At 36.3% G+C, this 24,090-nt stretch overlaps 1 protein-coding gene across 1 annotated transcript in view; it reads left to right on the top strand.

Annotated features, from left to right (window-relative positions):
- The window catches only part of EYS (eyes shut homolog), a 1,054,063-nt gene that overhangs the window by 902,545 nt on the left and 127,428 nt on the right, over positions 1-24,090 (top strand). The window contains exon 39 of the mRNA XM_074895818.1: positions 22,821-22,929. Coding sequence (XP_074751919.1) covers positions 22,821-22,929 — 109 coding nt within the window. The remainder of the gene's footprint in view (positions 1-22,820; positions 22,930-24,090) is intronic.

The raw sequence follows: 24,090 nt of genomic DNA, 5'->3' as shown, positions 1-24,090 counted from the left end.
GGTTTATTTTTTTCCTTCCTGAGCAAAGAGTAGCCTATTTTTGTTATTATTTTTTAATTTCAAAAACACTCCAATAGCTGTTTACTGAAAGCAGTGGTAGGATTACCTGATCTAATCCTGATCACCCTATCTTCCCACCTACTCTCTTCCTCTGGCTCACAAATAAGAGGCAGATGCATAATAGGGGAAGTTTTCCAGACTCATGATTAAGCAAAGCATTTAATATTGACTGAAGACAGACAAATATTTAACTGCTGCAATTTAATCAGTATGGAGCGTATGTTCTGTCAAAGTAAGTTAGGTTTAGACTGATTCTTCTAAATTTCTAGTAACTTCATATAGGAACTATTACTTAGTGAATATAGCCATGACAATCACAGAACTTGCACTCATTACCTGATGTATTTGGCATTCTTGGGTCATGATCTTGGGCAAGTCTTTTCATCTATCTTTGCTTCAGTTCCTTCTCAGTGATACAAGTTTAGCAGAGATCTTGTTACTACAAAATTCATTAACAATCACAAAGTGCTCAGATACATAGCAGAAGACTAAAATAATCTAAACAAATAGCTTATTCCTGATAAGTAAAGGTGCTTCTTAAAATACACTGCTATTTGGATAATATATTTAGAACAGATCGATTTAGACTGAGTTTGTTTTAACCTACTGCTGTCCTTTCTGTCTTTTCAAGAGGACTTTTGTCATCATCATCTCCTATATATCCAGATCAGCTAAGTGGGTGGCAAATTTGATGGTCAGCAGTGCATAGTCTAGATGGCAGTCTGCTTCTAGTGGCATCCCTTAGTGCTCAATACTGTGACCAAAACAAATAATGAAGTAGTGCATTGGGTCCTTCAGAGAAGAATCTTCCAGCACAGTGTCCTAGGGATAGCTTCATGGGCATGTCAGAAGTATGCTGCTATGAATGGTCTTCTGACCAGGTTAGAAATATTTTTACTATACCGTATTCTTTGAAATTATCTTTTTTTCTTTCTTATTTAAATGTGAAGGACAACTTTCTTCTCCAAACCTTGCAAATGTTCAGTATGTAGGCTAGGATATGGTGATATATTTAGTTCGATCATTTTTTAATAAGCTTGTTTTGTTCTTGTTATTTTGGTGTTTAGAGCTTGACAGTGTGACTTGAAATGAAAAACAACTCCTTTTTTTGATTTGCATTCTAAAGCAAGACTTTTTTTACGGCCTATTTGATGAAACTCAACTACTGATCATCATTGAATCCTCTGAGTAAAAAGACATCCATGATGTGATCATATTACCATTCATTTTTCTATAGTGCCCAGTATTCTTTATCTTGCAGGAAGAAAAAAGCATAAAAAATAACCTTTGGAGAAGGAATGCTGTAATGGAACCAATTAGAATCATGAATACAAACATACAGAAAACACCGATGAAATGTAAAAATTAGGGTATACTTTGGCTTTATGGTGGGCCATGTTAAAAGAGTATCTACTTTTAGGGCCTCTGTTAGGACATTTAGGTATTAGAGTGCCTAAAAGCTGTCTGTCCCTCAGGCTCATTCAGACCACTTCAGTGAGTTGTTAATTTTCTCTGTGACTGCAGAGGTAGCCAGACCCCTGTGTGACAATGTGTCACTCCCACATGTTGAGTTGCAGCATTTAATACCAATTGCTAGGGAGCAGGACAGTGTATGGGACAGGTCTGACTCACACCCACACATTACGGGGCCCCCTCCCATTTAGAATACTGAACATTGACTCTCCCAGTACACAAAAATGTATTAAAATCAGAGATACTAGAGGCAACTTGACTTCAGGCTAGAATATTTCTATATTCTATATTCAGGTAGAATATTTCTTTATGTTTCCACTGCACTTTGTGTATATTATTCGGTGACCTTAATGACTTCAAAGTAAGAAGTTCTTGGGCCAGGTGAGTGCCCTTCACAGTGATACAAGCTCGAGTTCATTCTTGTGTTTCTTCCTGTGACCTGGCAAACGATACATTCCTTACTGTGTAGTGGTCTGTCTTCAGTGAGAAGGCTGGGAAGTGGTCCTACTTCTTCTCAGCCCATTCTAGTTTTCACCTGGATGACTAGGCTGCACTCTGAAGCTTTATGGTTGAAGAAGACTAGACAGGGTGTCTCCTACTAACCAAATTCCCTAATCACAAAACATTTTTCATAGAAAATGAGCACCTGTCTTTTTTTTTCACTGCATTGTATGCTTAACACATATGTGTTTATCACGCATACCTAACTGTCGTGCTCATTAAGGGAATGCAAAAAGGGTTTGGGCACCTTACAGTCTATCTGTAAACTGTAGGAGATCCAAGGAAGAAATTAAAGAATGAGGTGCTCATGGTAGGAGCATCTGGAGCATGTGTGTGGTTACATTCTGAAGGACTTCTCTGAGGCACGATCTTGAGCAGCCTTCCATAGCTGGCCTTCTTGTGAGCAGGAGAGTTGAATGAGACCACCTCTGGAGGTTCTTCCAACCTCAGTCCTGTAATTATGTGATTGTGAGGCTGAAAGGAGGTCCTGTCAGCCTTTGAGTCTCAGAATAAAACATAGATGCATAACTTACTCTGTTGATCCTGTAGATCATGTGTCAAAATGGGTTTTGGGTTTGCTTTTCTAAATCTACATTTTCCAAAGCTTGTTTACACATGGGGTTAAATGTTTGCATACTGTATATTTCAGAGCTCTGCAGTAGTGTGTATATATTTTTATTTAAATTGCTATTTTCCTTTCACTTTTCTATCAGACTTGGGTTCTGAAGAATTCAGTCTGTTTTATCATCTATGTCAGTGGAACTATGAGTTCAGTGCAGATGGATCTCTGACATCACCTAGCCCACCCTTGGTTTGCTGTTGGTTTACAGTTTGACACAGGGCAAGTCATTTCACTTCTTTGACAAATGGAAGGATTAATAATTAACTTATTCATAGGGTTGTTGCAAAGATAGTTAGCTAGTAAGTCCTCAGTACACTGTCAGTTTTAAATTGCATTTACAAAACAGACTTCCTCTTTGTATGAACTGCCTAATTACTCTGTATGTCACTGTATTTTCACACTCATATGCATAGTGGCACAGGGACAGCCTCATGCTGCCTGCATTCTCTACCAGTTTGTCAAAATGCAGCCATTATACAGAAACATGAGGATCAGCCTGGGGCTTCCTTTACCTTTAGTGCTTTCTTCCTGCACACTGCCCACCAGATTTCATCTTGATGCACCTGATTGATTAGTGTGAGTGTGGTTATGCCAGCAAAAGGGATGATACCTCACTTAATGTTTATTTTATTAACTAAGATTAAGAAACCAATAATAATTAAAATCAGAAAGGTGAGAATACCAAAGCACTACTTAAAACAACAGCAGTACCTAGTAACAACGCAACGTACACACATCTCACTCAGGCGTGACCTGTTAGAGTTGCATGCTGTCTGCAGCCCGTGACACAGCTGCAGCAGGGAAGCTGTGCACCGTGCTAACCATCGCCCTGGCAAGGCCCTGAACACATGCCCTCTCCAGGATCTGGGCACCAGGGCCAGCTCAGAGCCCACACCGTGGAGGACACCCTTCCCACTGGGGGCGGTGGGGAAGTGCTCCCCAGCAGTTCTGTGATGGAACACAGCCAGGGCTAATCCCAGTCCACTAGGAGTTGCTTTCAGCTGAGGCTCCATGACTGTGCCTGGCCTGAGCTACTGCCCCACCACACCCCAGCAGTGTCTGTTCTTGGCCACATACCTCACCAGCTCAGGTCCAAACTCAACCACAACCCAGGGCTGACCTCCCAGCCTGGACTTAGCATGGGCCCATGTTCTGCACCAGGAGGTGCTGTTTTGATATGATCCCAGCAAGAAAGGCACTCAGACTCCATAAAGTATAATTTTAAATGCTATTTATTATATTAGGCCTAACAATATAAAGAATAGGATAGTACAGGCATCTTAGACCCCATCGGATGCTGGTAACCCTGTGTTGTGCATCATCAAATGTGTCTCAGATCAGAGCACAGCACCCAGTGCAGATCACATCTGTGGAAAGGTTACCCTATTTTGAACACTTGAGCTATTACAGGATTTTCTTACAAGAAAACAACTTTGTTCATAAATTCTAGAGCTGCCCCACTCCTGGCTGGGGTAGTGGGACAGGTCCTGGCTCCCCTCTGAGTCCTCCCCACGGGATGCATTCTTCTAGAGATGCTCTGGCGTGGGTCACCTCCACGTGTTGCAGTCCTCCCAGCACTGAACTACAACAGCAGAAGCTGCTTCTTCCCACAGAGTCCCGCGGTCCCCCACAGGCCTCAGGCAGATCCCTGCTCCTCCAGTGACCTCCGTGGGTGGGAGGGGAGGGGAAGCCCTGCCATCTCACCACGGGATACCGCGGGGTCTCTGCTCTGGTGCGTCTCCCCCCTTCCTCCTCCTTCTTTCCAGTGACCTCAGTGTTCTCATAGGTGTCCTTCTCATAACTTGCCCTCAAAGTCCCCCTCTACCTCTCAGGTTCCCCTTCTTATAAATACGTTAACACAGAGGTGCAGCCATCTTCACTATTTTTCTTGACCTTGGCCTCCCAAATGGGAGCAGGGGGAGCTTTTCAAGGAGCTTCTTACAGGGGGCCACCACTGCAGCCCCATTACCTGCTACCAAAAAACCCCACCACACAAACCCAGCACACCCACTTCCTTATAGCTAATAGTCATGAACACTTCTGCATAGCATGTCTCTGACAAGTTTGTGGTGACAAGGGAGGACCATCCAGACTCTCTCACACAGAGATCCAAAAAAAAAACCCATCTCCTATGAATAATCCTGTTTAGTTTGATGAAGTCAGTGCTGACTGATGCCCCTGAGTGTTACCTGAATAAAAAGATTTACTATTAGCTTTGGTTATTTTGTAATTAACTGTTAACCTCTCTCAAACCAGCAGTTTCAGCAATTACTGTATCTATCTTCTATGTGTGTGTATATTTGTCCCTGTGATGTTTGTCTATTATTATACAAACTATTCTATATAGACACTGGAAGCCTCAGGCTTTCAAAATGCTTATGTTTCAGTACATAAAGGTAAATTTTGTGATATACCTTGTTATGACAAAGATGGTGTTTTGTATGTTTATGAACTCAACCATTTTTTTTTAGTTCCCCAAAACTTCATAATATGTTTTTTACCAAAAAGACAGGCAGTCCAAACATTTCTACCCTCTTAATTTTACACTGAAAGTGTGATTTGCTACTAAACAGATCAATGTAAGGGTAAAATCAAACAAAATGGGATTTATTCTTCTTGTGGGAACAAATCTGAATTAATTCACGCTTCCAGGTGGGAACTTTGCTATTTCACATTATTTAATAATTTACTTAATTTTATTTATATTTAATAATGTTAAATAATTAAATAAAATAAAGAAAAAATAAATAATTAATGTAAATAATTTAAATTTACTGATTTAATTTGTGTGTATAATCTACACTGTTGCAAATCAGAGAAAACTTAATCTGAAATGAATTTTTGTTAGTTAGAAATGTTTATTCTGATAAATTGAAACTTTTCAACTATTCAGTGCTTGAATTTTTACCTAAAGTACCTACATGGTTAATAGAACTGAGCATTCCTTTAAAATGAAATAGTTGATCTCCATTTTTTTTCCTGCAGTGGAGTATTTTCTAATATTTCCAAATTCAGTATGTGTTTGAAGTGAAAAAGTAGACATCAAAATGAAGAAATAAAGCACCTCATCTGTAAGGAAAACCAGATTGTACATACACAGCAACAGTCATTGTGGTATATGTTTACACTTCCATAGTCTCTTTAAAAATTTACCTTCATAAAATATAATCTGGTTAAAAGGCTACTGTCCTATATAAGATTTTGTCTACCCATGAAGGAATGTAGCACATTTCATATCATACAACATTGACCTTTTTCATGAACACCTCAAATTTTCTTTCTAAAATCTGATTAATCTATCTTTTTTAAAAAACAGAAAATTTAATAAAGCGTGTCCTGGGAACTCACATTTACTCATACAAGCTAAAGATATATTTACCTTATTTTTCTTTTTCTGAAGTTAATATTCATGAATCCTGTGCAGTATTTATTTTCCAAATAATACACTTGAGCTCAAATATACATCTCTAATCAAAGTGATTGAAAAAAATAGGGGAGACATTTATAATACATTATAAAATGTATGTATGGCTATTTAAGTAGTCTCACTTGAGGCACATCCAAAAGACATTATAATCTATATTTTACCTTTTTGTATTCAGATAAGGAATAAGCATTATGATCCTTTACTTTCATGTATAAGAGTAGCTTTAAAGAAGATTGCAGCTAAAATGTGTGTAAATGTATCACCATAAAGCAGCCTCTTTTTACTTTTTTTAATAGTTGGTTATAGCTTAGCAAAATGTTCTCATCTGTTCATGTTGGATGCTGTGATTTAGACAGCTTCAAGTACAAAGTACGTATGAGAATCTTAATTTCTTTGACATAGCAGTTTTAAAGCTGATACTTTTTTGATGATGGGGAAAAACACAGCTATCATAAGCAGACTGTAATAAAATACCTAATGACTGTGGTCCAGATAAAGTTGACTGGACCCCTTTAATCAGTTTAGATTACAACAGTAAACTTGTAGGTCTGTGCAATTCTGTATTTATATATGTATTCTGAAAGCGCAGATCTGCTCCATTCTTCTCCTTTGTATGTTCAAAGAAGTAAGTATCAGTGATGAAAGTTTGTAAAAAATGCAATTAACTGATTATACTCCCTGGCAGTGAGGCTTCACAAATCAATAAATCTTAAATTTGGTAAGCGGGCATGTCATTTAGCATTTCTGCCTTGTATTATTGATGCCAGGTGAGTTACTCATGCTTTGTGAAAGTAGATTCGTAATATGTCCAGCACTTTTAGTAGCACTGCTACCTCTCTTTTATCCAAAATCAGTTATTCTTACATGTGTTGAAAAGGGCCTGAAGGGATTATGATGACAAGGATTTACCTTTATTACTGTTGGTGTCAAAATGAGAGACAAAATGTTGGTGAGGGTTGGAGGCACAGAAATGTCTCTCTTAACTGGTGTTACTAAGAAAGGTCGGTCATTCATTCCAAGTTTCATCTGGGCTACAAATGCTGTATTACCCTTCTGCAGTATACTTTGTAAGTCTGCTTGGCCCTTTGTTTATGACAGCATAAGAAGTAATTCCTACCACAAACAAGATGTTAGTGAGAATTCTTGTAATCCATAGAAAACTATTCTTTATCAATAATGTATATTTGCCCTTCAATGAGACTAAAATAATAATTTGCCAAGTGGTACAGTGGAGAACTCAATATCCTATTTTAAGAGACTGTCCTGGCCCCCATATGCTCTGACTCATATTCTTCTGCCGTATTTTCTTCTGCTCTTAAAGTAACTCAACTGAATTAGTCATTCTCTACACCTTTATAAAAAAGTTGAGGATATAGGTGCTTCAACAGTTGTTCCTGAATTATAAGAGAGATTAGATGTCTGCCTATTCCTTTTTTTCTGACTAGAATGCTTCTGAGAACGTGAAGAAGCAAATTACTTGAATGTCATCAGCAGAGCCCAAGCACAGGCTGTCTGAATATCACTATGAGAAGGAGGCACATGAAGTTTGCCTAAGTGTCAATTAGGGAATGTGAAAATAACTCCAAGGTCCCAGGATTTAAGCTTACAAAGGACTAGAAGACATGAGCCTTAAAGACTCTGAAACCAGAATCTTTTTTTTTTTTTTAATTGATACTTAAATGTGTAAAACTGAAATACCAGCAGGTTGTCACTTGGTCATGAGTATTAACAAAGATGCCAGCTTCAACCTCAGGGTTTGCACTACTTGGCAATAGGTTTGCATTCTTTAGTCTCCCCAGAATTTCCACTGTAAGTACATAAATTGTACTTTCTCTTGGCATTCAAGTTAAAGAGTCATTTTCTTATTAACCACATTGCTTAAACCATTTTTCTCTTAGTTTTTCCATGGAGAGGGAAGGTAGCAGTTCATTTTAGACCATCGGAGTATACAAAGGAAAACTAATTAGTGCTGCCTGGTAGAAGCAATATATGTTATTCATTATTGTATTTCTTCTGTCTGCAATGTGTAAGAAAATAGAAGATTCTCAACTGGAGATCACTGCAATATTGCATTGTTATCTGTACAACATCACATTGATGCAGCTTTATTCATGTGTCAGGTGTCCTCCTAATTGTCATTCATAGGATCAGATTTATGCGACACTAAATGGAAGACTATATCTGAAGATAGCTCAACACAATCATTCATTCCTATACTCTAGTACAATACTAAGCTCCTGCTAACTCCAGATGATTCACTATGCTGCTGGGAATGACAGCCCTCCTCAGGGGAGGGGAGACATAATTAGTAGGACATTACCTATTATGTCTCTTTGTAAGCATGTTCCTAGTGCTTTTTTGAGGCATTTTTTCTGGAAAGGTGTTAGGACAATTGAATCCTTGTCATTTGTTTGAATTTACCTTTTTCATTTTTATGTTGAGTGGAAATTTCCTCCCTCAGAATATGATATTTTGGATATGTTATTCTTTTCCTTTACTCTTTCCTTTGTTCTGTTTTAACCATTATAACAAGCACAATTTATGTATACACAGAAAAATTATTACCACTGTAGGCAAATTATTATAACCATGTTGTAAGTAAATACTGTTGTCAGAAATGTATGTATGCATGTATTTTCTTCAAACTTAGTATCTCATAGCCATTTCACTTGAGACCATTGCATCTATACATACATGTACTGATTTCTTATTTTTCTTTATTTTCACCAATACTTTCATATTCATGAGATTCAGTTAGCTGGTAGATAGATACTTGGTTTAACAGTTTTAAGATGTGGCATCATATTCTGCAATGCAACAATGGAGACAGTATCCAAATAGTTTTTGAAATTTAAGGGTTTACCAAGTGCTCTGTTTTAGATTTTGCCAGGCTTACAATGATGTTAATTTGCTCACTGGGAGATAATAATGAATGTCACTTATATAGATTTATACTCTTCTACTGAAATTAATGTTTTTTTAAATGGAAACATGATTCCACTTCCACATTTTTTTTTAAATGGAAACATGATTCCACAGTGTATTCAAAATCACTGTAACTGAAAGTGATTTTGTACTTGAAGAGAATGATATGGCAGATAATGGACAGATAGTCATGTTTCTCTTGAGAATAAAATATCTCTGAGCTGATAAAGTCTTGTACTTTTGTATTCTTTTTGTAAAGTTAGTGTTCAGCTTCTCCATACAATCAAATTTAGGCTTCAATTTACTCACTCTTTAACAGAAGTCTTCTGCTCTAACAGCTCACTCTTCATCAATATAATATTGCATTGTTGCATTTGATTACTATTCTGACATTTCCTAAATTAAAAATAATCACCTAATTTAGTTCCCCTAGAGGAAAGCGTATGACTTTTGAGATAATAGATCAGTGTTAGGGAGCTGGTTTGCCATTTTATTTGCTGATATGGTTTCATCTGCACTTAAGGGAAGAACAGATCAAAAACTATTAGATAATGACTGTTCATAAAAAGGGTTTCACGCTTTTCACATCAGAATATTGTTTCAGTGAAGATTATGATTGAGTTTCCCCCATTTTTTCTATATGTCTTCCACACCTATTATTAGGTGTTTCATAGGCCTTTACTGGAGGCTTTTAACTGAAGGAGGAAGCAAATTTTCCTTTCTGTCATATAATTTTTAATAAAATTCCTTGAGTGTAATTACATCCATATTAAAAATCAGTGACTTAGAGAAGCAAGATTAGAAGGTAAGAACGAGCTGTGCAAAAGACTGCAAGCACTTTCCCTGAGGAATATTCATCTCTTGATCTCCAAAGAATAGAAGACATCTTCCTCTTTGGTATAACGTAGGCTCAAAGAAAAGTCACCATAATGAAAATTAAAACAGCCTTTTTCAGGTGTAGCAAATACCCAGTTGGTACATGAACCTGAGACAATGCTGTCAAAAACAGGAGAAAGCAACAGTATTCAGTCTTGAAGGTGGATTACTGGGTTTAAAACCAGTTATTTATCAGCAGTAAAAACTAGTGGTTCCACATTAATTCATCTAACAGAAAAAAAAAGCCCACAAAAATACACAAAGAAGCCTGTTACGATCCAACAGAGAATAGTCAGCACATAACAGAGACTAGTCAGCATATTTTTCAGTGTTAGGTTAATGGTTGGACTAGATGATCTTCAAGATCTCCAACCTAGATGATTCTATGATTCTGTGATAAGCACAAGTGCAATACATATTCTCCATTTTTCTAAGTAAGGACATGTCCCAAAACTCAGATTAGTATATAAGGTTTTTTGGCTATTGTCCCCCAAACCCACTTTGAGCTGGATGCAGCCATCATGATCAGATACATCCATAATGACCGCCACTGGTGGTTATCACTTGAACAGCTTACAAGAAATAAAGGTCAGGTTGGGGAGGGGGAAGCACACCATCACATGTGCCTACTGTCAGTATTAATTTTGTAAAGATCTATTCTTCCAATACTGTCATGATTATGAATAATAATAGCAATAGCTATCGTAATGATGTTGATAACTATTAAATTTTGTTGTAGCTTCAAAACTCTGCATGTGTTAATGCTAATTCTTCCAGTGTCTTTGTGTTATTCCCATTTTAGTATGTGTGAAATGGAAATGGTACAGTCTATCAGTTGATTTGTCACAGTGCACTGATGTATTGTGTTTACACCAGTGCAGTCCTTGTGAGGTCAATGGAATTTCAGAGGTTTGATTAGGAGCAGAATTTACACTTTCTTTTAAAGATCCAGTCTGAGAATAGATATGTTTAAAGTCATGATGCATAAAATATACATGTTAAAGAAAAGCATTCCATTGAAGTAAATGATCCTTGGGTACATGCTGCCTGTAGTATGCTTGGTGATATATGCAATAGAAAGAATCCCATTAACCGATCTACTGAAGGATTGTATACTAGACTGTTGGACTGTCAGAGCTGGAGTAAGTGAGGTATAAAGCAAGTTAAGTAGAACCTAGCATAAGCAGTATCTCTTTCAGCTAAAGTAGATATTACCATTTTCAGCTAGTAATGCGCTTATACAGAAACATGAATTTCTGGGGTTTTCTTTAGATTCTGTATAATGTGTGAAAAACTGTATGCCAACATTAAATAAAGAAATTGCACCTTCTGTGCAAGGTAGACAATATTAGGAAAGATAAAGTGTATTTGTTCTCCTTATATTATCCAATTCTACTATCTCCACAATAAAAGAGAAAAGATACAGTTTGAAGGTGAACAAAAGCATTTTCCTTTCCCTTTTATTCAGCAGCCTCTAGAAAGACATTTTTTCTTAAGTAAGTAACATTAGATTTGTGTATAATAGAATCTAGTTAAATTCAGAGACACTGATCATTGCAGTCATTTCTATTGTGGTCTTGTTGTTGGTCTGTTATGAGATCTGTTCACTCCTTTACTTTGTGATGGGCTCAATTATCTGAAAGACTGGAAATGTCATATTAATATTAAGATCACTTTTTACCAAATCTGAGACAAATTTTTCCATGTTAACAATCCTTCACTGAATTGTGTGTAATTCTTCTGATAGAAATGTTAGAACTATGGAACTGTAGGGCTGCATGACATCTTAGGTGCTCACCTAGTCTACATCACTGCCTTAGTACGGTACACACGGCATATTTGTTATACCTGTACACTAAATGTTTATGTTATTTCTGACAGATGTTTGTCTAACGTCATTAAAAACCTGCTGTGAGGGAGCCTGTACAAACCCATGCAACCTACCTCAGTATCCATACTATCAGATATGTTTTTATAATATCTGACATGGAGACAAAGGAAAGATTACTTATTTCTTGTTTGTAGAAGCCTTCTACAGTGCTTGGAGATTATATTGTGCATCTGATTTGGCTTGTCTTGTGGCTTCGATTTTGCCTAAGTGATGTATGGTACTATCAACATTAGATATGCACTGTAAGAATGCCAACAACTGAAGAATAGATCTGGGATCTGATGAAACCTGGATTTAATCTTAATCTTGCACGTCCCCTTTCCAGATCTCCAGTGGGTTTTGAAGCAATTTTCTAGTTTTGATTCTCTTGGCTCACTTAGTCTTCAATGCAATGCATCATTTGAGGGCTATTATCATGCCTTATGTATCAACAACAGTATAAATCAGAGAATGGAGATACCAACTATGTGATGATAAGGGAACAGAAGATCAGAGTTTAGTGAAAATGGATTGAGCAAAACTCCTGCTGATTAATAAAGCGGGTCATTAAGAAACATGGCATCATTCTTTGTCCTTACCTTGGAATAAAGCAGAAAAATGCTTTATATGTCTGCTGTCTGTATAGCTATCTATACACCCCATTATTGCGCTTACTTTTTCTGTAATGGGATAACATTCTTGACTTTTTTCCAGCTTGTCATCTACTCTTAAGGTTCTTTACTGTGGAACTGTTATCAACTGTATAACTGTTTCCAAGTCTTAGGAACTTTCAAAACCCACTGTGAAGTATGTTTTTCTTATAATTATTATGCCATATTAAGCACTGTGTTCATTATGTTAATAATAGATTAATTATCACTAGATTATATGAAGGGACATGACAACAAGCCTAGCAAAACACCCCCTTAAAAGCTAACTGAAGAAAGCTGATGATTTGCATCAAGCCAGTTTCTGGCAAATCTTTATTAATTTATCTCTAAAGCAAAAAAAAATGTCATGGGAATAGAAGAATAGAATAAACTTTTTTTTTTTTTTAAATACCTTTCAACACAAAAAAAAGGTTCTGTCCCACAAAATAATGGCAAAAAGTCAGCGTCGAACTGACTCATCTTTTAAGACTACAACTGGGTAGCATGGAAGCACACATGGTAAACAGATTTGAAATTTAGCAGGTTCACTTTGATAGTATTTAAAATATACTGTCACAACATATTAATATTGGAAAGCCAAGAAACGTTGTTCTATTATGGATACTTAATTTCTTGATATATGTCTGATATCTTGATATATTTGTTGAAATATGTTAGCTTAATATATGTCTGACTGGAGCAGACGTTGACATGAGAGCCGTGTAAGGATGCTCTTATTCTCCCTAGGTTAATCAGAATTGAGGAAGAGCTGTCCATATTTTTCTCTCTTGTGTTAATGCCAGTCCACTGACATGCGTTACACTTTGTTAGAATTTGGCCTGTTCTCAGAAGGCCCAGCAAGTATTGTGATGGCAGTTTCAAAGTCAGAATTCTTACAAATGGCATTCTCCAAATATAGAGCGGATTATGCTAGTTGAACGTCTGCTAAGAAACAAAAGGAAATATTACCTTTTTAATGCCAAACTGTATTATTTTATAGGAAAGTGTATAAAATGTCTGTAAGAAAGATTTGAAATGGTAACATAACACCAGTTTTATCAATATGGCCAGATTTTTGTTAAGAAAATGACGTCCACCTTAAATATGCAAAATCACATGCAGAAGAGCTATACTGTGTTTATTTTTGCTTTTCTCATTCAGACATGTAAATTTGAAGATTTTTTTAAAAGACCTATTTGGAAAAATGGGAGGAACAGAGGCATTTAGTACAAAAATTATTATATTACTGTGTAAATCTCTCTGTGTATTACACAGGACTTCTAGGATAACATCATACGTACAGTTCAGTTCAAACTTCCTCATACATTTTGAAGTGTTGACTGAAATATTTGTTATTTCCCACAGATAAATCCAAAAGTCTGGCAGGAAATCAACTGTGTCTGTGGATAAATAAATTCTATCAATAAAACTAAACAAATGCAAATAAGGAACATCTAATTTAAAAGGAAATTGATGGTGAATGTGGTGCCTGAGACTGGTATTTCCATAAAACTGTGTATCTGTGTTCAAACAACATCTAAGTGGTACCTGGTTGCAACCACAATGAAGAAAGAAAAAATGGAGTGTTTGGAAGACTTTCAAAGTCAAAATATAATGCAACTGGGTTGATGGTCTGAAAACTCAGTTTTCAGCATTTTTAGGCAGTCCTTTTTCCAACTCTTTTCACTGGAAATAGTAAGTAGCATTTTGCAACAATTCAATATGGAGCACTTGGAATCAAACTGAGCTGAAGACAGAGTGCTATGTATAAGAGAAGGAAAGATCTCCAGTTCAGATTGAATTTATTTTTTTTTTTCTGCAGTAGCCAGTAACAGGACCTCTAATGTCTTTCTGAATCAAGAAGAATCAATGTCATATTGCAGGATTCACTATGTCATACAAGCACAACAAGCCATATAAGGCATAGAGATAGACAAGCAATATGATTTTTATTCTAGTTATAGTACCCTTATTACCGGGTACAAATATATCAGAGCAACTGCTTGTATTCTTAAGGCAAGCTAGACCCTCCGAAATATTCATGTGGATTACTATGTCCACTCATGTATGCTAATTGGCTGTCTTTAAGGGCTCACTCAAAATTTTTCACCTTTGTGTATTTTTCTAAGTTCTTCTTTTCCTACATATTCTAGTAAACCTGATTAATGAATAAGGGATGAATTTAAGTACACATAGCAGAATCTATCTTTTAGCGTCATTAGGAGGAGCAGCCTTCGATGTGTGGATATGAGGAAGGTGTCAGCAATAAGGAGGAATGTAATGTTCAGTGTAGCTCTGCCAAAGACTGTTAGCTGTTTTTCTTCACACAGTGAGGAACAGCTCTTGAATCTTACACAGATACCAGACGCTCTAAGGCCTGATTAAGAAAACACTGAAAATAAGCCATCAGCAAACTGTCAGATTTTTTGCCCCATCAGAAGAGCCTTTAATAACCAGGGTTTAATTTTTTCTTCATACCCAGAACTCTGACAAGTAATCTTAGAATATCTCAAATTGAAGGGACCCATAAAGATCATCAAGTCCAACTCCCCTCTCCTCACAGAACTATCAAAAAGTAAACCATATGACTAAGAGCATCATCCAGACGTTACTTGAACTATGACAGGCTTGGTGTCCTGACCACTTCCCTGGGAAGCCTGTTCCACTGACCTACCATTCTCTCAGTGAAGAACCTTTCCCTAATGTCCAGTCTGAACTTCCCCTGATTCCATTTCCTCATGTCTTATCCCTGGTCACCAGAGAGAGAAGATCAGCACCTCCTCTTCTGCTGCCACCCCTTGAGGATTTTGTAGAGTGTGATGAGGTCACAGCCTTCTATTCTGCAAGGTGAACAAGACACTCCTTGTAAGTCTTGCCCTCAAAACCCTTCACCATCTTGGTCACCCTCCTGTGGACATAGTCTGATAGTTTGATGTCCTCCTTACATTGAGGCACCTGTACCAGTAGAGAGTGACAATCACCTCCCTCAACTCAATAGCTATGCTGTGCTTGATGCACCCCAGGACATGGTTGACCCTTTTGGCTGCCAGGACACACTGTTGATTCATATTCAACTTGCCATCCACTCAGACTCCCAGATCTCTCTCTGCAGGGCTGTTCTCCAGCCTCTCATCCCCCAGTTTGTACATATATTAATAACTAGGATTACCCCATCCCAGGTGGAGAATCCGGCATTTGCTCTTGTTAAATTTCATACGGTTGGTGATTGCTCAGCCCCCTAGTCTATCCAGATCTCTCTGTAAGGCCTCTCTAGCCTCGAGGATGTCCACAGCTCCTCCTAGTTTAGTATCATTGACAAACACACTTAATGTACATTCAATTCCTGCATCCAGATCATTTATAAGAACATTGAAGAGAACTGTCCCTAAAATCGAGCCCTGGCAAACCTCATTTGGTGACTGGCCACCAGCCTGATGCAACCACATTTACTATAACTCTTTGAGCCCAACCTATCAGCCAATTGCTCATTCAAAATATGGACATGTCTAGCTGTGTGCTGGACATTTTATCCAGAAGGATACTGTGAAAGACAGTATCAAAAGCTTTGCTAAAATCAAAAACCAGCACATCTACTGTCTTCCCTTGGTAAACTAGATGGATGACCTTGTCATAAAGCAGGACTTTCTCTTCATGAACCCATGCTGTCTATGACTAATGACTATGTTGTCTCTCAGGTGTTTTTCAATAACTCACAGAATAACCTTCATAATTTTACCAGGCACTGAAGTAAGACTGACAGGCCTGTTAACTACCAGGGTCTTCCTTCTTTCCCTTCTCGAAAATTGAAATGACATTTGCCAGCTCCCAGTCAACTGGGACCTCTCCAGACTTCCAAGACCATTGTAAAATAATGAAGAGAAGTGTCACAATGACATCAGCCAGCTCTTTCAGTACCATGGTTTGTATCCTATCATGTCCCATAAACCTGTGTGCATCCAGCTGGAGCTGCAAGTCTCAAACAAAGAGTTTATTGTCACCTGATGTATTCTAAAAGTTCACATACCTTTTTTTTTTTTTTTCTAAACTTAAAAAACAAAGCCATTAAGGGATCACTGCAAGACATTATTAGGGGTCAAAGTAATTTGGGATTTTTCATCTTTCATGCTTTTGTCTGCTCCTTTCTCTCATCTCTCTCTTTCCCCCATCACCCCTACAAGTACACTTCTACAGTTCGGTCAACTCATAGCAATTAAAAAGCCTGAAATTTGGTGTTGAATGGCTGGAGGTTACAACAGATGTTTCATTGATTTCAAATAAAATGTCAAACATAAAATGAAGTATTCATTTGTATAATTGTCTCTTCTTAGTGTTGTAATTGAAAGTGGTAAGAAATACAAAAATTTAACCTTGTTGAAATATAAGAGGATAAAGAGATGTGAAATTTTCTATGGAAGCTGTATGTTGAAGTTAGTTTTGGGAAGGGAAGGTATGTCGTTAATAATGCAATCTTTAAAATTTCTTTTTTAAGGAAAAAAAAGTAGTAAGTGCAAGAATTTTGGAAATACCAAGAGGTTATTAAAGCTCTAAGATGCAGTACAGTTTTTCACACTTGTGAATTGAATGTGCTCAGTCAAAAGTAAAACCACTGTTCTTGAAAAATCATCTGTATTGCTTGACAGCTGGTTAGATGTTCCCTTGACAACTGCTCTGGTTAATCAAAGGTGTAAATGAAGCTGCTGTTTCAGTGTTTTTCAGGAGTCATTTTATATTGTGTCTTTAATATCAACACTTTCTGAGTAAAGAGGATTTTTGTTGGGATTTTTTCCTGTGATGATCTGTTAGGATGAGCTAGTGTTTGTCAGTTTGTAGGGAGAAAGATAGCAAATAGTTCTAAGTGTAATCCTCCAATTGTGGTATTAGAAAATGGACAGTAGTATAACTACCTTGTAATAATTTTTCAGAAGACCAGAAACCCTGGTCTGCTAGCAGTAGTAAGATATTTGTTCAGAAAAGATCTTACCATGATAACTGAGCTTGAAAAAGAACCAATGCTGGTTTCCTTTATAACGCATGGGTGTTTTTATACCTGATGATCTGACATTTTAATTTTGTTATGCCTCTCCTTAATCTGTTAGAAATACAGCTGCACCTTCAGCACTATATAGAAAATATAATTGCTATAAACTAAATTTTCTTAAGTATGTTTACACAACCATGTATGCACCATTTTTTACATGATTACACGAGGTAATTATAATGCATGAATGCAGTTAAAAGTCTTCTAGAAGTTCCAGTCTCTGGACCTATTCACATCCATATTGTCAAATATATAATCAGTTTAAGATACTTTACTCTGTTTCCCTTGATATAAACTGGAAGCTGAAGCAATCATGGTATGAATTAGGGCTTAAGTCAGTCTTTCCTATGATTAGAAGAGACATAGTATGGATTTTGTGTTCATGCTTTCTACTGTGCTCCTTTAGCGCCACCTGGTGACTAGTTTAAAGGGAAAAAAAAAAAAAAAAAAAAAGTATTGCATTTCCACGTGAAATAGCTGTGACAATTTAAACTAAAACATTTGCTTGGGCGAGATTATACCAGGTAACATTTGATTTAGACGTTCCTCAATCGTAGCTAGTTTAAGAGGATTTCCTTCAATATAATTTCCCGGTCTAAATTAATCCAATACTTAATATCCACAACGGTGTCATAGGTATGAATGTGCTAGGTAAACATTGCACTTTGTTAGAAATTCAGTGTTCATGCACATAATTAATCGAGATGTAACTAGTAATGACATTAAACACTGTATATAACTTCTGGTTTGCATCTGTTGAGGTCCATGAGTGTTTTGTAATGAAAGAGCCCCTGTAGTAAATCCTTTCTTAATTCTTGTTCTTAATGAGCTTATAAAAAATCCACAGCAGCTATGGAAAAATCATGTTATTCTAAGCCAAGTGCAGAAAAGAAGGCTGAACCTCTTCTTTTTTCAAATTTGTGGAAAAGTATTCAACTACATCAGGCCTTAGCATCTACAGAACAGGCTGGGCTCCACATGGCTCCAGACCTATTTAGATTATTGTCCATAATATTCCTATACATCATCCCCACACACCCATTTCCCATAACTACTCCCCACACACCCAATTCTGTACTGTTCTGTGAATACTTTTTATATCATTATGAGTGTGATGTGCATGAATCATAATTCTGGTGCCTGACAAAATAATCCTGCAATAGGAATCATATTGCATTCTTTCCTGTCACCATCTCTAGAGAGAAAAATACACTGGCTTTGAATGCAACTGAAATATGCCACTGAGATGTGAGGCAGATGGACTGAAATGCCTTCAGCATCTAAACGAGTGAAAAAGCACAACTGAACTAAAAATACTCCAAAATTTAAAGATGTCAGTGATTAGCCACTTTCATCTCAGGTGTTCTTAATGTGAGGTCAGTATCTCATAATATGAGGTTAATTAGAAAAATAAAGAAAAAATGTCAAGAGAATAAATCATCAGTTCCATTTTATCTTTTCTAATGTGGATAATGGATTCTAATCTTCTATGAGATGCATAAAATAATATTATACAACTGCATTTATCCAGTTGCAAGATTAAGACAGAGTTAATCTTAGATTATAAGAAAAATATTATCAATTTACAGAGCTACATTAAGTGGTATTTTACTTCAGGTCATTTCTGCTGCAGAATATTTCAAGCGCATTCTTTTTCTGCCATTGTTTTCAAAAACTATATAATTATGTCTTGTATATGTCCATATTATAGCACTTTGTGGGTTTAAATGTTATAGTAAAGATAGAGACAGTATTTCTGGTTTAATTGCCATTTTTCATTATTTTCATAATTTTCTCAGAAAACAGTCTTTTGGGCTGCAATTTTCCATGCTCTGTCTCTTTCTAAAAGCTATTCTAAGCATATTTGAGTTATCTAGCAAATTCATATAGTTGTAATTTTGTGGTAATGTAAGCATGAAAAATATTCATTTTGTTCACATTTCAGATGACAGTTTTTCCTTTCTATGTCATAAGACAGAGAGAGATTTCAAGTATTACTTGCTTGGAAATCCTTGCAGAGAAAGAACCAACGGCTGAAGAAAGTAGTGATAGCATTCCTAATGTGCACTACAGAATACAGGGCAATAGATTGCTGCTTATAGCCTGTGTTGTTTTTCTTACAACTCAGTCATTAATCTACTGGCTGACATCGAACAAATCAGTCTTTTCTTTGAGATTTCATTGCTGCATCTTAAAAAAAAAAAAAAAAAAAAAAAAAAAAAAAGTGCTTTATGTCCTTTGTGAAGTGGAAACATGATAAAAATCACTGTAAAATAGCTGCTGTTTATAGTTACTGGGTTTTTTCTTGAGAATTTTTGAGATTTTTTTTTTTTTTTCTGACACATTTCTTTAAAGGTAGAATGGATTACAGGTATGCCTGCGTAGGGATGACTGTGTTATCTGTATGAATTTAGGATACTTGGGCCTGTCTACATAAAGATATCTCAATAAAGACCATGTCAGCATCAAGTAATCTTTAAGACTTATTTTAATTGCACCTATTTTTAGTCGTCCACTTCTTTTTCCCCTAGCAAAGAATGAAAACGAGAAATAATGTATACAAACCAGTGAGAATGTGTGATTACCAGACATCTGCAATGAAAGTTTACAATGTTGAATATGGCTTGGAAGGCTAATTGCTTGAAGATGATTAAAGTGACATAGACCATACTTCTTTTTTGGTTGGTTTGTTTTGTTTTGGGTTTTTTTTTGCATCAGATTAACATCCCTTATTAACTTTGCCATATCACTTAACTTTTGTTCTTTGTCGGCTGAACTATTATAGTATGTGATATAAGGAGTTAAACCTGGAATTGATTTAGAAACTGCAGCAGATACAGACTTCAGAAACTTTCTTGAAAATCAGGGACAAGGCAGGGGCAGAGGGTAGGCTTTGCCATGAGTATGTTAAGTTTCTACTATAATACCCACTTGGAGTAGAAAGCATCAAGAAAAGTTTGTGAGTTGTTTTTTCTCAAGAGAATCCTAAAGAAGCTGTTTTTCTTTCACCTGAGAAAGTTATCTTTATACTCTGTGATTTACCTGGACAATTTCCAGAAACTGAACTATGAGTAGGAATGATAAATAAAATTCAAAATGTATTTTACATATCAAGACTTGGTTGGAAATCACAGTAGATGAAAGTCCATTCTCCAAAATTGTCCTTATTCCAAATATGTAAAAACGAGATCACAAAACTGTCTGTCAATATACCCATTATTTATTCAGGAGGCACTTCTGTTTACTCAGTTCACATTTTATAACGAAATTGTGAAAATTAGCACATCTTCAGAACAGCAGACATTGCTTCTGGGTCCCTACATTCAAAATTCAAAATGCTAACTTTAGACTACATAAGAAGGAATTTAACTTAAAATATACTTTAAAAGCCATGATTTTTTAAACATAAAATAAGAAAGAAAAATGAACATTTCTGAAACTCGTTTTAATAGTCTAGGGTTCTAGATCACATTTCAAAGGGTGATAATAGAAGATACCACTCAAATATCTTGGTGTTTTAAAAAAATTTTAAAACATTGTTGTTCCTGGTTGAAAAATAGGAAAAGTGTTGCATACTTACAAAGGTGAAATAATTTAGCACACTTCAACCCCATGCAGGAGAGCACAGTGAAAAGTCAATGAGTTAGCACTGACTGAATTAACTCTGGAACCAGAAGCAATATTACCATGGGAAAGGGAGGATTTATTGATACGGGTGCATCACCTGCTGATATAGATATACTGCCTATGAGACTTGTGTTAGTAGATGCACTGTTTTTTTGCTGCTCACTTAGAAATCACTGCATTGCAGTGAATGTTATAAATATTCATTAGGGATCTAATGCTATATACATTTATGTCAATACAATGTTCCCAGTAACTTCAGAGGTGAAAACTGAGAGTCTAAATTTCATACTGAATATACAGACAGGAGGATAAAATAGTAAGACTGTAGACACAGGAGTAGAAAAGCAAAGCTCAAGGCACAACATGGGATAAATCATACTGTGGCAACTGCACATAACCAACCAGATGGTGGTATATGAGAAGGTAAGTGTTTGAGCATGGTGGGTCTTGATGTGGTTCATCCAGGAGTAAATCTGTCCTTGGCAATGCTAAGGTAATTTCTAAGATTAGTCATATAAGCTTTATGGGCATATGAACATAATGGGCTTTAAAATGTATTAGCGCTTTTATATGTCTATGGCCTATCATAAAAATTCATCTATGCCAACCCAAAATAATTTATGAGATTTCTGTCATTGCCCTTTAGCTTTTGTCAGCTAATAAAATGGAAAATTTGGCAGTCTATATAAATGTATATTTTTTTGTAAAGTGTGTTGTGTAATATTTGTGAAAAATTACACAAAATGTAGCATTTTTCTTGTTAAAGGCCTTCCTCTGGAAATATAATTATATGGATTTGACTGAGCAGAGTTTCATGTGCAGAGTTCATGTAGTCAGTAAGCCTTAACATGCTTCCCAAAAGGCAGCCCATCACATTCTCTTTTAAAACATGTGAAAATTAAAACTGAGGCAAAGTGGAATTGGGAAGCGCTTCTACAGAAATAGCAGAGCTCAGTTTTAAAGAATCTATTGACTACTATTTCTCCCATTCTGCTGTTGCTGTGATAATGCTTATGCAATTTCCTTTCTAAATACAAAAGAAGTATATTTGAAAACCATCTTGTTGGATTGAATTTTTATTGCTGATAATATTAATAACATTTCATCAGATCTCATCACAGAAATAACCTGAAGAATTCTCAGTGTTTAAGTGAATGTTTGCTAGTATTTACTTTATAAATTCCCTTAACCTTATATTATTCTTTATCTCTGAAGCTCAGTACCAGAGTTTACATTAACAGCACACTTCCCAAGTAGTGATAACTATATCACAGTGCAATCTTGATGCTCAGAAGTACACAGCATTTCATTTCTTATTCCATTTCTGTTTTCCCTGTAGGGCAGGAAAAAGAAATTTCCACCTAGGGAGTTCAGCATCATTCAACATCGAGGTTACTTGTCCAACAGTCCTCTATATTAGGGACACGATATGTCAGCCACAGTTAGCAGTTACAATTTATCAATACTCACTTATGCATGTGAAGTTTTCTTTCTTCTTTGTCTCTGTATACATTTCAAACACTAGAGTCAAGAACAGCAGGAAAGCAAATAGAAGAGGGATATTAGTAGAAGAAACTTCCATCTTTTGATTCCTGGGTAGTCTAAGTAGCCATGAAAGTGGAATTATTAGTGTCCGAAGACTGTCATCCTTTATGGAGGCCAAAGCATCTTTTTCAGCTTGCCTTTGCTGTGTGAGGTTTAAATTCTCTGCTGTCAACAACTTAATAATGAGATCTTTTGTTTCCTTCCAGCTATATGTTGCCTGTGAGCAGTCCTGAAGGTTACTGTATGATTGAAATGGCTGCAGATGGAAATCCTCCTGTACAACACAAACTTTCTTTCTTATATCAAGCATCTCAGGTGAGTCTGCAAACCATCAAAAAATAGTTATTTTCTTCGAACATTTCATCAGCATATGCACTTCAGTTATTCTCAAAGAATAGATGTACTAATTTTTCCTAAAGGAGGAAATTTAATTCCTTCTCAGATATCATTATATGTACATAATTTCTCTTTAAGATGTCTTTTCATATCGAGCATCCATAGTATTTCATTTAATTTCTTCAGTTTATCTGATTCTGAAGCTTCTACTTCAACTGCCTATAGTCTATGAAAAGGACACTGATACTGCAAAAAATAACTATATTTGCAATGCCATTTAACTAGGACATATTGTTATTAGAAACAATTCAGATATTGTTAATAAGCAATTCTGATCACCTTTTATTTGCAAGCCACGCTGTCTAGTAGAGGGCCGTTATGAATTCTCAATGACTTAACATAGGGTCCGTATTGTTGTTACGACTTCACTTCTGAATAGTATTGTAAAAATTACTGTCTCCATTTTGAAACTGGTATTAGAAGACTCACTAAATGTGCAATAGGCCAGCTTTTCCAAATCTTGAGTTTTTCTGATATTCTTTGTCTCCATGTTATTACCTTTCTTCATTCTGCATTCTCACATCACAAAATTATTTCCACATGATACATTTTAAATGTTTTTAGACTTCAGAATTTGAACTGTGATGGACAGCTCACTTTATAAGTTTGTTCATCAGAAGGCAGGACAGTTAGCTGTAGAGATGCTAATTATGATGTGCATCTCCCGCTTTGCGCTGCCAGGTAATAATAGAATTTCTTCCGTTTCATCCCCAAGTCAGTATCTAGGTGTTTGTTCAGTCTGATGCGAAGAATTAACTTGTATTAGATATTGCTATTAGCATGACCAATCGTCTGTTCATAGCTTCCAGATGATCAGTCTGATGTTCTGGTGCAGAAGGTTCCTTTGTCTCTCCCTTTATGTTTCAGGTATTGGCAGCTTCTGCATAGAGAATCTGGGGAAAGAACTTACCCATAAGCACCTAATTATATAGAGAAGACAGCAATACCTTACTCATAGAAAAACTTACAGGACCTTTGATATTATGCACAAGAATCATACATAAGAATATTGATGCCCCTAATCAGGAAATTTCTTTCCTAAGAAAGTCCACAAGTCTTCTCTGTCTCTTTTTGTGGGGG

The sequence above is a fragment of the Athene noctua genome, chromosome 1 (genome assembly GCF_965140245.1).
Source record: "Athene noctua chromosome 1, bAthNoc1.hap1.1, whole genome shotgun sequence".
Taxonomy (NCBI): domain Eukaryota; kingdom Metazoa; phylum Chordata; class Aves; order Strigiformes; family Strigidae; genus Athene; species Athene noctua.
This window is presented reverse-complemented; position numbering and strand designations above follow the sequence as displayed.